General features: G+C 43.0%; 1 protein-coding gene across 3 annotated transcripts in view; it reads right to left on the bottom strand.

Annotated features, from left to right (window-relative positions):
* Positions 1 to 13620: 13620 nt before the first annotated feature.
* Positions 13621 to 17574, bottom strand: part of LOC134602114 (OX-2 membrane glycoprotein-like) — a 43296-nt gene continuing 39342 nt past the window's right edge. For 2 of the 3 annotated variants that reach the window (XM_063446655.1, XM_063446646.1), the window contains exons 8-9: positions 16795 to 16947; positions 14559 to 14647 (exon numbers count right to left, since the gene is read on the bottom strand). In XM_063446655.1, the coding sequence (XP_063302725.1) occupies positions 16817 to 16947 (131 nt within the window). In that variant the 3' untranslated portion in view covers positions 14559 to 14647; positions 16795 to 16816. Of the gene's footprint in view, positions 14648 to 16794; positions 16948 to 17574 lie in introns of all 3 variants that reach the window. The other variant, XM_063446664.1, reaches the window with a different exon arrangement.

The raw sequence follows: 17574 nt of genomic DNA, 5'->3' as shown, positions 1-17574 counted from the left end.
CACCACCCCCACCACCCTCAGCCTCACCCCCACCACCCTCAGCCTCACCAACCTCACCATCACCCCCACCACCCTCAGCCTCACTACCCCTAGCCCCCACCATCCTCAGCCTCACCACCCTCACCATCACCCCACCACCCTCACCATCACCCCCCACCACCCCTAGCCCCCACCACCATCATCCTCACCACCCCCACCACCCTCAGCCTCACCCCCACCACCCTCAGCCTCACCAACCTCACCATCACCCCCACCACCCTCAGCCTACCACCCCTAGCCCCCACCACCCTCACCATCACCCCCCCACCACCCTCAGCATCACCCCCCCACCACCCTCAGCATCATCCCCCACCACCCTCATCCCCCACCACCCTCACCATCACCCCCACCACCCTCAGCCTCTCCACCCCCACCACCCTCAGCCTCACAACCCCTAGCCCCCACCATCCTCAGCCTCACCCCCCACCACCCTCACCATCATCCCCACCACCCTCAGCCTCACCACCACCCTCACCATCACCCCCACCACCCTCAGTCTCACCACCCCTAGCCCCCACCACCTCACCATCACCCCCACCACCCTCAGCCTCACCACCCCTAGCCCCCACCATCCTCAGCCTCACCCCCCACCATCATCCCCACCACCCTCAGCCTCACCACCACCCTCACCATCACCCCCACCACCCTCAGCCTCACCACCCCTAGCCCCCACTACCCTCACCATCACCCCCCACCACCCTCAGCCTCACCACCCCTAGCCCCCACCACCCTCACCACCACCCTCAGCATCACCCCCCTCAGCCTCACCCCCAGCCCCCTCAGCCTCACCCTCCACCCCCCTGCCTCACCCCCACCTCTCACCCCCACCCCCCTCAGCCTCACCCCCACCCCCCTCAGCCTCACCCCCACCCCCCTCAGCCTCACCCCCCACCACCCTCAGCCTCACCCCCCACCACCCTCAGCCTCACCCCTCAGCCTCACCCCCACCTCTCACCCCCACCCCCCTCAGCCTCACCCCACACCCCCTCAGCCTCACCCCCACCCCCTCAGCCTCACCCCCACCCCCCTAGCCTCACCCCCACCACCCTCAGCCTTACACCCCACCACCCTCACCCACCTCACCATCACCCTCACCCACCTCACCATCACCCTCACCCACCTCACCATCACCCCCCACCACCTTCAGCATCACCCCTCACCACCCACCACCCTCAGCATCACCCCCACCACCCTCAGCATCACCCACCCCACCACCCTTCAGCATCACCCTCCCACCACCCTCAGCATAACCCTCCCACCACCCTCAGCCTCACCTCACTCTCACATTACCCCTCCTCTCACTCTCACATTACCCCTCCTCTCACTCTCACATTATCCCCCTCACTCTCACATTACCCCCCCTCACTCTCACATTACCCACTCTCACATTACCATCACCCCCTCTCACTCTCACATTACCATCACCCCCCTTTCACTCTCACATTACCATCATCCCCTCCCTCTTCACATTACATTATCCCCCTCCCTCCACATTACATCATCCCCCCTCCCTCTCACATTACCATCACCACCCCCCTCCCTCTCACATTACCATCACCCCCCTCCCTCTCAACATTTTCATCACCACCCCCCCTCACTCAACATCCCTCTCACTTTCATCACCCCCCCCTCACATTACCATCACCCTCCCTCACATTACAACATCCCCCTCCCTCTCACATTACCATCACCCTCCCCCTCCTCTCACATTACCATCACCCCCCTCCCTCTCACATTTTCATCAACCCCCCCTCCCTCTCACATTTTCATCACACCCCTCCCTCTCACATTACCATCACCCCCCTCCCTCTCACATTTACCATCACCCCCTCCCTCTCACATTACCATCACCCCCCTCCCTCTCACATTACCATCACCCCCTCCCTCTCACATTACCATCACCCCCCTCCCTCTCACATTACCATCACCCCCCTCCCTCTCACATTACCATCACCCCCCTCCCTCTCACATTACCATCACCCCCCTCCCTCTCACATTACCATCACCCCCCTCCCTCTCACATTACCATCACCCCCCTCCCTCTCACATTACCATCACCCCCCTCCCTCTCACATTACCATCACCCCCCTCCCTCTCACATTACCATCACCCCCCTCCCTCTCACATTACCATCACCCCCTCCTCTCACATTACCATCACCCCCCTCCCTCTCACATTACCATCACCCCCCTCCCTCTCACATTACCATCACCCCCCTCCCTCTCACATTACCATCACCCCCCTCCCTCTCACATTACCATCACCCCCCTCCCTCTCACATTACCATCACCCCCTCCCTCTCACATTACCATCACCCCCCTCCCTCTCACATTACCATCACCCCCCTCCCTCTCACATTACCATCACCCCCCTCCCTCTCACATTACCATCACCCCCCTCCCTCTCACATTACCATCACCCCCCTCCCTCTCACATTACCATCACCCCCCTCCCTCTCACATTACCATCACCCCCCTCCCTCTCACATTACCATCACCCCCTCCCTCTCACATTACCATCACCCCCCTCCCTCTCACATTACCATCACCCCCCTCCCTCTCACATTACCATCACCCCCCTCCCTCTCACATTACCATCACCCCCCTCCCTCTCACATTACCATCACCCCCCTCCCTCTCACATTACCATCACCCCCCTCCCTCTCACATTACCATCACCCCCCTCCCTCTCACATTACCATCACCCCCCTCCCTCTCACATTACCATCACCCCCCTCCCTCTCACATTACCATCACCCCCCTTCCTCTCACATTACCATCACCCCCCTCCCTCTCACATTACCATCACCCCCCGCTCCCTCTCACCAACCCCCCCCCCCCGCTCCCTCTCCACATCGCACCCCCGCTCCCTCTCCCCATCGCACCCCCCGCTCCCTCTCCCCATCGCACCCCCCGCTCCCTCTCCCCATCGCACCCCCTCTCCCTCTCACCATTACCCTCCCCTTTCCCTCTCACCATTACCCTCCCCTTTCCCTCTCACCATTACCCTCCCCTTTCCCTCTCACCATTACCCTCCCCTCACCCTCTCACCATTACCCTCCCCTCACCCTCTCACCATTACCCTCCCCTCACCCTCTCACCATTACCCTCCCCTCACCCTCTCACCATCACTCCCCTCTCACCAACAACCGTCTCTCCCTCTCACCATCACCCCCCCTATACACACAACACACTTCAAGCAGCTACCCCATACACATAGGGTCTCAGACAAAACGCAAACATGCTCACAGAGACATGCATTCACACACACAAGGATACTCTCTGTCAGACACACTCTCAGGCACATACACAGGTAGACAGTGCATCAATGTGTATATGTGACACTTTTTTGTTAGTGGGGCCTCATGTTTGCATTTCGCCTAAGGCCTCATAAAGTCTAGAGCCGCCTCTGTGTGAGGTAGAGCTGATGGTAGTACCATTGACTTGGAGGGAAACAGACAAGGGAGTAGCAACACTTGTGGGATGGAAGACCAGAAGTTCTGTTTTGGACAGGTTAAGTTTAAAGAAATGAGCAGCCATCCAGTTGGAAATAGCAGAAAAGCAGTCAGAGACACGAGTCAAGAGGGTTGGTGAGAAATCAGGGGAGGACATGTAAATTGTGTGTAATCTGAATAGAAATGCTACATGATGGTGAAGAAGCTGATGAGTTTACCAATGGAGGCAGTATAGATTGAGAAAAATGGGAACAAACCCTTGGGTAACATCAACAGAGAGGGAGAAGAGGCAGTGACAGAGAATGAAAAGCTAAAAGAACACTGGAAGAAGGTAAGAAGAGCACCAGAAGAGAGAGGTATCTTGTAAACTGAGATTACAGGGGATGAGAAGAAGCTGTTGATGATCAACAGTGTCAAAAGCAGGAAAAAGGTTGAGGAGAATTAGGATAGAGTAGTGGCAAGGGGATTTTGCAGTGATGATAATATTGAATACTTTGGTCAACAGAGTGATGAGCACGGAATCCAGATTGAACCGGTTCAAGCAGAGAGTTGGGTTGGACTAAGTCTGTCAATCTCGCATACACAACTCTCATAAGGATCTTGGAGGCAAACGTCAGTAGCAAGATAGGACGGTAGTTGGACAGGGAATTAGGGTCAAGGTTAGGCTTTTCAGAATTGGGGTTACGGTAGCATGCTTGAAGGCTAGAGGAAATATGCCAGAGGGATCATTTAAAATTTTAGTAAGAGGCAGAGCAAGAGAAATAGACAAAGTGCAGATGACATAAGCGGTAATTGGATCGAGGGAACAGGTAGTGGGGTGGGAGGACTGGAGTAGAGCAGAAACAGCTTCTGATGTAGCAGGTGCAAATGAGCATAGGACAGCGGAGGGAGTGTGGTTGGGGGAAAAATTTGGAGGAGATGGAGAGAGAAGAGTTTGTGGGGGTCAAGTTGGTAGGAGGAGGAGGTGTCGCATCAGGATAAAGAGCGTTAAAATTATGAAACAGGTGTTTGGGTTCGCAGGAGAGTGTGGTTACGAGCATATTGAAGTAGTTTTCTTTTGCAGAGGAAAGAGCCAGACTGTAGAAATGCAGCATATATTTATAGTGGTTAAACTATTTATAGTGGTTATAGAGTTAAACTTAAAGCTTTTCCTTGGCCTCAACAATAACGATATACGTTTTTAAGATTTAAACGATATACCTTTATCTAATCCCCAGATCATCCTTCTAAGTAGATTTTTTCTCTCTCTCAAAGTACATGATCCCTTTCTTCCACAAGAATAATGCAAAATCCCACGTTACACTATGCAGAAGTTATATAATGACACTCCAAGTAGGACTAAAGCTCTTTGGTAGGCAGAAGGTGCCACTCTTCAGATTTTTAGGCATGTGGCATCAAATAACATGTCTAATATTCAACTGTATTCGAGTGCCGAGGTGAAGTTCACCCTCGGGATGACCCTCTTCCTTGTCACACCCTCCTCGCTTAAAGACCGGTGTCAGGGAGGACTGGCTGAGGAAGAACATAGGTGGTATGGAGAGGGGTCATTGTCACGATTGGCAGTCTCCTTTGCACGCACAGTATGTTGGTGACAGACACCAAGCATGCACAGAACTGACAGAACCCTTGTTCTGAGCTGACTGAAGATGCCCCAATGATGCTGCCGGAGGTAGAGTTACACCTTTGGCAGCACTGGGGTTGAACTCTGTATGTGCAGCATTTCATAGTGAAACACTCCACTCCACATACAGACTACAAAGCACCAGGACCACTTCAGAACAAGTCATCATGGTGTTTGTAATACCGCTTCAAATAGCGTTTCCTTTCTGTTGAACATCATTGCAATTGCCAATATACTATCCCAACAGGTCCCAAAGCCGATTGAGCGGAGAACAGATGTCTTTATATGTAGAGGTGGTTTTGTTTTTATTTTATTTGACTTTATGAGAAACTATCTTTAGCATATGACAGGCATCTTCTAACATGCATGTTGGGTCAGACAGTGTTTGAAAAATGGGGGGGGGGGGGGGGGGGGGAGGCGAGGGGTTGCCTCTGTTCACAAAATTCAGTGACTCCTTATTTTATTCCCTAAAGAATATTCAGGTGTGTAATTAAAGGGACACTCCACTGCCCACATACAATATGTTTTTTTTTTTAAATCACTGTTTAGTAGATATACCTCAAATGAAAACTTGCATGCATATAATTAGGCATTTTTTTTGACTAAGATATTTCTAAAAATATCTTCAAAAAAGTTGCAGTTCTGCCTTTGCAAGCCCTCCTCTTCTAACCCCGCCCAGACATTTTGTAGCTGTCCTATCACAGACTGCCCAATGCAGCTCAATGAGAAGTCTTAGAAATGCAGGTACTCTGGGCAATTGCTGCCTTTTGAGTTTAACTCAACTGAGCTAAACAACCAGGAAGTAACAAGACCTGTTGTCTGCTTGAAAACCAAAGGGGTGTTACCATGTTACTTTATAAAAGGTGTCAGTTTCTATTGAAATATTCACTTTTTGCAAAATAAAATAAAGAGGGACACACTTTTCACCCAGCTTTTCTGTAAGCTAAAGTGCTTCAGTGGTCTGGACTGTACCTTTATCCCCTTAAGGACACATGACATGTGTGACATGTCATGATTCCCTTTTATTCCAGAAGTTTGGTCCTTAAGGGGTTAAGCTGTTTTTTTTTTCATTTTAGAATTAAGAATTCTATATTTCTACAGTGTAAACTATTTAGTTATATTTCTTTTTATAAAAAAAAAAACATTCATTATTCTTGAATCTAACAAACATCACAAAAGAGTGACAGAGGGTGGAATTAGCGAACTTCCTGTTTTTAAGGAAAAAGGAAGTTGAGCAATGAAGTGAATTGTTTAGAATTTAGGAAACTATCAGAGTGAAATAAAATAGCATAGTGTGCATTGCAAGTCTGAGCAGAAATGTTACAGTCCAACACTCGGTGGAGTTTAATGCTGATATTTACATATTTTTTTAAGTCTTTACCTACTGATAAAACTGGCCCTGGTTATAGTTTGTGTACATTTGTCGATGTAATACCTGCAATTGGGGAAAAATGACTGTTCCATTTGCATAATAATAAAATAAAAATTTTAAATAAATTAACTATAAATATGGAGATATCATTGCCTCAAGCCCAGCTTAGAGAACCTTGAGGCTTACAATCGTTATATTCCCGACAAGCAGGTCTCTTTACATGTAAAGAGCCACCTCCCAATTAACCCGCTTCGAGGACCTTAGCATTCTCTGATCTAAAGTCACGCCTGAAACCGAAATCTGCTTGGCAAGTAGTAAATCTATTCTTAAAATTAAACTCTAGGATGTAGCATAAAATGCAAAAACAACTATCTGCAGGTGCGAAGTGATGTCATCCCCCCCCCCCCCCCCCCCAAGTGTTAGCCAGGAACATTCAATATAAATATATTTTATAAATAAAATATCAAGCTGTAGGTACCATGTAGAAAAACATTTACACAAACATGTTGTGCTCACAATGGCTGGATTTGCCATCAGACAAAGTAGGTTGCTGCCCAGAGACATCAGTCTATTATAGGGCCCCTACACTGACAACAAATGTGCTTTTTCTATATTTATTTATACATTGCTATACTTTTTTTCATTTTGCTATATAATAATTATTTGTGTGGATATATAAATACTGTTACTCACTATCCTCCAAATATGGAAACACTGAGCCCTGTATTTGTTTTTTAGGGATAGTGGGTCTTAGATGCCTGTAGGCGCAGAATTATCAAATGTAAATCCAGCCTATTGGAAAAAATACGGAGTAGTAAAAGGGCTAAAAGGCATTCAAAAAGGGAGCAAAATGGGAAAAATCCACTCTTTAGAAAGTGATCATATAAATGTATTAATATTACTCTATAGTAAAATGATATAGAGAATGCTGCTACACACTCAGGTGCTGGAGCCCCCAAAAGGTGATCAGCACAAAATAGAGAACAGTTATAGATACAAAGTATAAGTGGAGCGCATAGGTAAATGGTGATCTCAAATCAGGGAGTGCATATAAAGTGTAGATGTACATATGAATACTTAATATTTCTCAGGAGGATTCCCATGGGTAGTCATGTACATAGAAAAAAAGAAAGTATCTATAACTGTAAATCCAGTCTAGGAACTCATTTGTGCCTCTTTCTCAGGGTAAGAAACCTCTACCCCGAGGAGCAAACAGTTCACATTAAGAAACATAGAAACAGAATGTGTCGGCAGATAAGAACCATTCGGTCCATCTACTTTTAATAAGTCCCTGGCCTTATCTTAAGTCTACCCCACGCATGCTTAAACTCCCTCACTGTGTTAACCTCTACCACGTCAGCTGGAGGGCTATTCCATGCATCCACTACCCGCTCAGTAAAGTAATACTGATATAATTTTTAAACCTTTGCCCCTCTAATTTAAGACTATGTCCACTTGTTGTGGTAGTTTTTCTTCTTTTAAATATAGTCTCCTCCTTTACTGTATTGCTTCCCTTAGCACTTGGCAGAGTCCTCATATACTGCTGTGCTGTTATGGTATGTTGTGTATGTTGCTTTCTGTACGAAAGGGCAGCAAACAGTTCTATTTTTTTATGTTGTTAATAAACAATGCAGCACATAATTTCCGTTGCCATCCTCTCTCTACTTATGGCAAACGCCTGCAGACATTCCACGGAAGGAAGAGATGTTTACAAAGGATACAGAAGGCACTGGGAAATGAAAAAGAGCCATCTACCAGTGATTATGGTGTGGTTTTCTGGAAACATCGGTGTTATAAGTGTCCTTTGGGGAACTGATATAAGTGCTAGTTTGTAATATTTGCATTTTATTTGTTTCAGGTTACAAATGGTGGTGTATCAAGCTTGAATAAACTTACATGCCTTTTTCAGGTATTTTTTCCTGAATATTTTCCGTCATTTTATTTGGACTTGGTGATTCGCAAGTCTCGGAATGAACTAATTTCTCAGTAGAACATCTCATTGGGCCACCCTTAATAAATGACTTGCAGCTCCTTCCATTCAGTGACATCTTGTTTAGAGGAGCTGGAGAACACGGCATATTAGAAATTTTACAATAATACATATTTACTTAATGAACTCATGGTAGCCATGCACTACCCAAGTCTAAGACATTACCCATAATGTTCCAGTGGATGGCAAACTCTCACCTATATAAATGTAAATATATATCATGCAGGGAGGCTTTGTAACAAGAATTAGTTAACTAAGTTTGCATGCTAAGATCTTCAGATAAAAATGCAATGTATAAAACTTATCTGCTGCTTTGTAATTTGTAAAAAGGGAATTCACTTAATATGTCAAAATAAATTATCAACTTTTCAACCCTTTCTGTCTATTAACCAAGGTTAAAGTGAACCTGTCATGGCAGGTATAGGTTTAGAATTTTCAAACCCTTTGGTTTGACTCATGTTATACAATTGTTTCTTCCCTTAATACTTTGAAAAGCTAACATTTTCAATAATTGTCATTACCCCGTCTCCTGCTGAGACCATCAATCACATTTCAGTGGACATTACACTTGCTGTAAGGCACACCTCTCCCGCATACCCCTGTTTAGGACTTGCTTTCCATAACAGGTTAAAAGTCTCCAACACTTTATGTTATCTTTGTATAAAACAAAATTATGTTATCTCTCTTTATTTTCAGATTTCCTGCCCAGAGGTGCTACAATAAATCATTATGGCTGTTTCTTTCCTCCATCAGTGCTGCTCTCACTCAGAGCCTGCACCTCCTCCCTACTTCTCCTTTGCAGACTTTGCTTTACCATAGGCTGAATACAAGCAGGAGAAATGCCCAGAGAAGGGTTTCATTAATAACAGACATACAGAGCACAACCTTATCTATAAGAGGAGGGGGAAAGGTCTGTCTTTTAACCCCTGATTTTAGAGACATTTAGACAGTTGCTAGCAGTTCTGCCAGTACCATGTACAGATGAAATCTGATTCTCTATTATTTAAGATTGTTGAATTTGTCATGACAGGTACCATTTAACCCCTCACACACTGCACTCATACACACACTGCACTCATACACACACTCTGCACTCATACACACACACTGCACTCATACACACAAACTGCACTCATATACACACACTGCACTCATATACACACACTGCACTCATACACACACACACACTGCATTCATACACACACACACACACTACACTCATACACACACTGCATTCATACACACACACACTGCACTCATATACACACACACACACACACTGCACTCATATACACACACTGCATTCATTATATACACACACTGTAAATAAATATTCAATTAATATAATTTTTTTAGGATCTAATTTTATTTAGAAATTTACCAGTAGCTGCTGCATTTCCCACCCTAGTCTTATACTCGAGTCAATACGTTTTCCCAGTTTTTTGGGGTAAAATTAGGGGCCTCAGCTTATATTCGGGTCGGCTTATACTCGAGTATATACGGTACCTGCAAAATCACCTTCAATTGTTATGAATTCCATCAAAGTCACTGATGTTCATTTGCCTATTCAATTAGCATCTATAAAAAATCTTTGGAGAGAGCTTTGAAGAAAATAAAAGGTAAAACACTGCTGCTGCAATCATTCTGGTGCCAGAAGTGCCTTGGTGCCAGTCCAGGGTTTCCCAGGCATTTTTTTTAATCTCATCTGACCTTCTCCTGCAGGATAATCCAGATGGCTCTTCAGTTTAGGCATTGCCAATACAGGACGGCACTCCTTGGCTGAGATAGCTGAGCTGACACTCTTAGCCAATGAGAGTGGCTTTGCATGGCCATGCTTTGCTCAGTCAAGGTAACCAGATTCTCCAGTGAAGAGAATCTTGGAGCAATCTGTGGTAGCAGACACACATCTGTTCTCTCTTTTTATTCTCAGATTGCCTGTCCTGAGGTGCTGCAATAAATAATTCTGGCTGTTTCTTTCCTCTCCCAGTGCTCCTTCTGGTGCTGCTCTCACACAGAGCCTGCACCTCCTGCCTACTTCCCCTTTGCAGACTTTGCTTTACCATAGGCTGAATACAAGCAGGAGAAATGTCCCGTTTGGATATTAAACTATTCTAAAAAAGTTCAACGGATAACTCTGTGAAGGTGACAGGGCACTCTTGGCACTACAATCACTACAGTGTGCTTATTTATTGTTATGGTGCTTGGAATGTTCTATAATGCTCAAAAGTCATTTGACTGGCTGAACTGTCTTGGCCAATCACATGGCAATTTGTTTACCATTTACCTTGTGTTTTAGTTTTCATTGTTTTGTTTTTTTATCAGTTACGAAAGCAATGTCAAAAGAAATGGTTAAAAACATTTTAATAAATGTTAATCAATATTTGATTTGGCATTTTTTTATTTGTGTTCTTTTTAAAGTGACACAATTTCATTGTTTTCCTGCCTTGTACATTAATATGACAACAAATGATCTGTGTCTATGGATCTATGGTATAATAAGGAAACTAAAATGAAATGTTATGGCTCCCCTTAATCAAGATAGCCTAACCTTGAAGAGTACCTTTGAAAAATACAAAATGGATCATGCTTGTCAAATAGGTCAGAGTTCCAGAGTATCTACTTAGAGCGATCTCTTCTACAAATGAAGTGTTTATTGGCTATATCCCACTGGAATAGCTTGGGTGTTCTAGGAATGCACACAAAACCAATATATCTCCTTCCTTTAATTTTATGTGTTTACAAAGGAATGGTATCAATGTCCTTTATATAACTTAAGACCATTGTGCAAATACGTATCACACCATACCTTCAGTAAAATGAGTTTTTTATTACTCATGATGGTTTTATAAGATTTTGCTTTGAATATTTGTGGATTTTAAACATTCTTTCAGGTAGTCTATGTCTTTGCTTAAATGACCATGAATATTGGTACTGACCTTCTTTTATGGACACCAGGGTTGTGAATACGGTTTGAATAAGGCTGTGACATTGTTTCACTGTTTATTTATTGTGCAGATGCAAAGAAAGCCATATTGTAAGCAACGGATGGCTTAGGTGTACATTTCTGTGTATTGAATTTTAAAATCCAGTGCAGTAGTCAACTTGGAAGGTGTCCGTTTTCTGAGAACATTTTTTATTTAATTTAATAATTTTTATGAATGAGGAACTACTGACTGTCAGCAGAGAGCTGCCCAGCAGCACGCTATGCTTATTGGATCAGGATTCGAGAAAGTGGGTGCATGCGCATTCGGCTCCAATGACATCGGACGGGGGAGCTGACGTTCGATGGGGAGGAGAGGTCACCAGCGCCGAGGGAGCCTGGCGCTGTATTAAGGTAAGTGGCTGAAGGGGTTTTAATCCCCTTCAGCACCACGGGAGGGGGACCCTGAGGGTGGGGGCACCCACAGGGCATTATAGTGTCAGGAAAACGCTTTGTTTTCCTGACACTATAGTGATCCTTTAAGTAAATGTTGTAACACTTCAAAACTAGAATTCAAATTTTCAATGCATATATATATATATATATATATATATATATAGAGAGAGAGAGAGAGAGAGAGAGAGAGAGAGAGAGAGGCAGCTGTTAAAGACAAACAATAATAAAACCACATTAAAATGTGTTTTAATTAATAAGACTTTCTTTTAAGTACAGCGATTAATTATTAATGTAAATTTGATTGGACCAAATATACGGAATAAATTTTCATGATAATCTTACTTGGCCCTATCTCTACATTTGTAAGAAATGCAGAGCTTCAGCTGAAATATAATTTATTTTCAGGAGCAAGTTATGGTTTGAGAAGTCCAGAAACAGGTGTCTCTATACCGGACTTGCACAACTTCGCAGTAGGTAGGGGCCAAAATTATAATGTGCTAAACTCCTTCGGGTCACAAAAAGTATTTTTTTTTTTGTGCCTCACTTTCCAAGGAAAGTTATAAACATACTGATACACACACTGACTGATATACAGATATATAGACACACAGATACACACAATGACAGATATACAGACACGCACACTGTTAGACATACAGTTACACACATTGACAGACATACAGACACACACTGACAGGAATACAGATACACATACAGACATACCGAAGAACATACAGATACACACACGGACAGGCATACAGACACACACTGACTGGCAGACATACAGATCCACACACAATGGCAGGCATACAGATAGACACACACAATGACAGACATACAGGCATACACAGATACACATGCTGACAGACATATAGATGCACACACACACACACACACACTGACAGACAGAGATACACTAATAGGCATACAGATACACACACACAAACTCACACATTGACAGACATACAGATACAAAAACAGACACACACTGACAGACATACAGACACACATCCTGTTCAACATATACACTGTTATAGCCACCTTCCAGTTTCCTATCTTTTTGGTGCTGGAGGGTGGCTTTCCCTGTATCCAGTCTGCAGGCTGTTGGGGGTTAGCCTATGCCCCCTCCTCTCCAGCCTTCTCCTCTGTCCTCCTTTCTCCCAGGGCCCAGACCCCCTCCAAACTGTCTAAAGTTGATTAAAGTTTATTTCTGTAGATACATCATTTAAAAAAGTTTTTTTTATGTACAAACATTTTCCATAGGCTTTACTTGTGACTTTTGTAGATAATAATAATAATAATTTGGAATGTTTTCCTAGCTATGAAAATCAGAAATTGACTTTAATGGTGACTTCTGTCGTTAAGTCATTTGAACACTTTTTCTAGCAGATTGTGATCATTTCTGATGCTGCTCCAAGACTTAATTCCCTTTGGAATTTCATTTTGTCTATGTTCTTTTCCACATTAACTGCCACTTTCTCACACACGCTATCACACTTATCACACAAAAAAAATCTCATAGTTACTAATGTAAAATGTGACCTTTAAGATATTTTTCTTGTGTTTTTTTTTTTATGGATCTCTCAAGCTTCCCATTACATCAAACCTTCAAATATGTTAACTTGTTATTTTTAATCTCATAGTTTCCATTTTTCCTTCCAGGATATCTGAATGATGTAGGGATTTCTTATGAGAAAAGAAAAGCTTTAGAAAAACAAATGTTAAAAAATACAACAAAAAAAACCACAAACATAAAATTATACAAATATAAAATAAGATTTCTTTTTATAATGTTTGGTAACTTATATAAAGCTTGGAAACTTGTGTACAAATAAAATTGAAATCACTTAATATTGGTATCCAACTTCAAATAATGGACAGTAACAGTTTTCAAATTGCTAAAGCTAATGTGACTAATAAATCTTTAAAATATCCGAGGCGTTGAAAGGCTCTTTCAAGAATATAAAGAGAGCAATCAACAGATGTGACATATCAGAGCTATATTTTATCAGACAGAGTAAAGCCTCTCATTACAGATGTTTGTCTTTATATAGACAACAAAATCAAAAACTGACAAAATAAATACAGTAGGTTCTTGACACAATTGTAGAATATTCAATATCTTGAAAAGTTACTGCCATTAGCAGGAGATCAGTTGTATTGCTATATAATATATTTATAGTGTTCCAAATCTACTAGATAGTCGATAAGGATTCCAATAGTCAGCCCATTGACCAGTCTGTCCTGAAAATGCCACGCCAAGTTGTAATGTTGAATCCAAATTTATACGTGTGGGCTTCATGATCATGTCCTCCTGGAATTAGTGGAAATCTTGACCTAATTCAAGAGGGGATGGCATGCAGACATCATCATGGCTGGTAGTAGTGGATCAGTAGAATATAAGTCCTCTTGACTTTACAGATTTGTAGATACACAATCAGAAATTATTATATTTATAGTGCTCTTTAAAGTTATCTTGAGAGCTCTTGGGAAAAGCTTGTTAGATGTATTTAGAAGTAAAATCAAAGCTTATGCTTTGGATAAAGCTGGTACAATCCAGTTAACAGAATGTGTAACAAAAAAAAATAAAACACGAGGCACTCAGTAGTTGTTGAATAGCCAAAGTAGGACTCCAGCTATATGCCTCCTGATAGACAGGTAGCTCCAGCAAGGACTCCAGTCAGAAGCACAGATACAGAAGAGTAGATACAATAACTCGAATCAAAAGTAGATGAGTAGGCCCAAAAAGATCTCAAAGCAGAAGCATGGATGAAGACGAATACTCCGAGAAGGGACTGGAGAGACAAAATATTCAAAAACTATTAACATCATTTCAAAGAAACTGTGCACATTTACACATATGTTGCAGATCTTATAAAAGCAACATAAAACACACCATATCTACTCGATTAAAAGAAATGGATATTTAACCAGATTATATTGGTAATATAACACTTAAGTCTCAATTTAATATTATTGGATAACCTTTACAAACTACTTAATATTTTTGGATAAACTTTTACAATTATATTTTCAACATTAAATTACAAAAATTTAACTATTCATCACAAAATGAAATCATTTTTAAACTTTATGCCAAAATGCTAAAACCTTTTTGAAAAACGTATCCAACAATATCAAATTGAGGTCACCATTATTAAGTACAACAAGCAAATATGTGAAATACATGAGAGACCAGTGAGTCTCGATGTCCATCTAGAGGTGCTTCCTGTGCATTCAGTGTCTCCACCCTCTGCATGGAGACACTGAACTTTCCTCACAGAGATTTATTGATTTAATGCATCTCTATGAGGAGATGCTGATTGGCCAGGATGGCATTTGACCCCGCCCGGCCCACCTCATCAGAATTCCTATGAAAATTCCTATGGGGAAACCTTGTGATTGACTGAGATCATCACTTCTGATGATGTCAGCCAAGGAAGCAAAACAGGGGCAGAGCCAGCCCCAACAGATTGGAATAAAGGTAACATTTTACTATATTTAGGGGCACAGGGAAGGTCAGGGGGGCTTAATAGTGTTTTTAACACTATAGGGTCAGGAATACATGTTTGTGTTCATGACCTTATAGTGTTCCTTTAAATAAAACCATCTACATGTGCATCCATGAATGTAGTGGTGTATCCTGGTTTTGTGCTGCCCTAGGCAGGACAAAACTCAGGCGCCTCCCTCCCCCCCTGCCCCGCCACCCCCACCCAACCCTTCCCCCCGCCCCACCTTCTAAATACACACACACACTCATTCACTGACAGATACGCATACATTAGCTAACAGAAACACACACACTCACTAACAGACACACACACACAGACAGTCAGACACACACAGTCAGACACACACACAGACATACACACTAACAGACACACTCACACTCACTAACAGACACACTCACTAACAGACACACTCACTCACTAACAGACACACACAGTCAGACACACACACACACACTAACAGACACACTCACTAACAGACACACACAGTAAGACACACACACACACACTAACAAACACACTCACACTCACTAACAGACACACTCACTAACAGACACACACACTAACAGACACACACATTAACAGACACACACACTAACAGACACACTCACACTCACTAACAGACACACTCACACTCACTAACAGACACACTCACTAACAGACATACACACACTCACTCATATTAACACATTTTATTTATTTTTTTATTTACCCCCACAGCCTCCTTACCTTTAGGAATGCTGGGGGAGGGGGGGGGTCTCTATCTCCCTGGGGTCTTTTGGGGCTGCCAGTCGGGCTGCTGGGCGGCGCTGGCGGGCGGCGCTGGCGGGCGGCTGGCGAGGGAGAGCTCCCCCTGAGCTGTCTGCTCATCTCCCTTGAGCGCCGCAGAGTGAGGCTGGGAGCTGGAATATGACGTCATATTCCGGCTCCCAGCCTCACTCTGCGGCACGCAAGGGAGCTGAGCAGACAGCTCAGAGGAAGTGCTCCCTCGCCAGCCGCACGCCAGCGCCGCCCAGCCGCACGCCCGCGCCCCCTGACCGCCCAACAGCCCGCCAGCATGTCAGTTAGCCGCAAGGCTAACAAGACATTTGCCCTGGGCATTTGGGGGCAGCTTTTTTTGCCGCCCCCTGGAAAATGACGCCCAAGGCAAATGCCTTGTTTGCCTCACGGCTAAAACGTCCCTGGGTACAGTCATGAATAATTTCTGCCACAGCTACCATCAGTTTCCTTGCTACTTTACAAGTGAGGAACCGAGGGTGCCATTATAGAATGAAGTGGTAGGGTTCATCTCTTTGCCTCCCCTTATACCCCAAACATCTTCTTGTTTTTACTTTGGATGGCAAAGGCACATTAAACTATTTTTTATTGTTTATTTAATTATTACTTTCTCCTAGCCCAAGAATAATCTGTGTACAAACTCCAGTTAGTCTTACCCTGTTAAAAGAAGACTGAACTTTAATGACTTATTCGCTGCGAAGAACTCTTTCTCTTAGAACGACAAAACACAGCTGCCAGAATCCCGATAATCACCAATGTCATACCACTTATTAATAAAATAATGGTTGGCTGGAGGCCGGTTACAGGAGCTAATTAAAACAGAAAGCGCAATTACTGATTGTATTTTTATAACAGGTCTGGAACATACTACTAATATTTACAGTAAACAAATACTTTAAAATGTATGACGTGTGATGGGGGAAATTTTCATCTCTTGTAATTAAATGATTCAATAGTTTTAATCAACCTTTAAAGTGCTTTAATATTTTGAAGAATATTTGAAACCTATGTATATATGTGCAAAATTTAGCATTTTGATATGGATTCACACATGTATCCTCGGTCCTCACCCAATAGAAGCTTCTATTTAATATTGTTGGATAAGCTTAAATTATGTATTATTTTTGGCTAAACTTTTAAAAGTATTCAATAATTTGAAAAAAATAAATATATATATATATATAAATAAATCTGAATATTGCAAAAAATATATAATATTAGATATTAATAATTATATATGTATATTAATAATTTCTATATATAATATATTAAATATATTTAAAATATATATATTTTTAACCTTTATTCAAAAATATGATATCAGCTTAAAACCTTATCAAACAATATGAAATCAAAGTCAGAGAAGCAAACCTATGTCCAAGTGTATCATGCAATCCTTCTCCATCTCACAGAGACATTCTAAATATTTATTTACA

This window comes from Pelobates fuscus, chromosome 1 (genome assembly GCF_036172605.1).
Source record: "Pelobates fuscus isolate aPelFus1 chromosome 1, aPelFus1.pri, whole genome shotgun sequence".
Lineage (NCBI taxonomy): Eukaryota > Metazoa > Chordata > Amphibia > Anura > Pelobatidae > Pelobates > Pelobates fuscus.
Note: the sequence above shows the minus strand (reverse complement) of the source record. Positions and strands in the feature narration are given on the sequence as shown.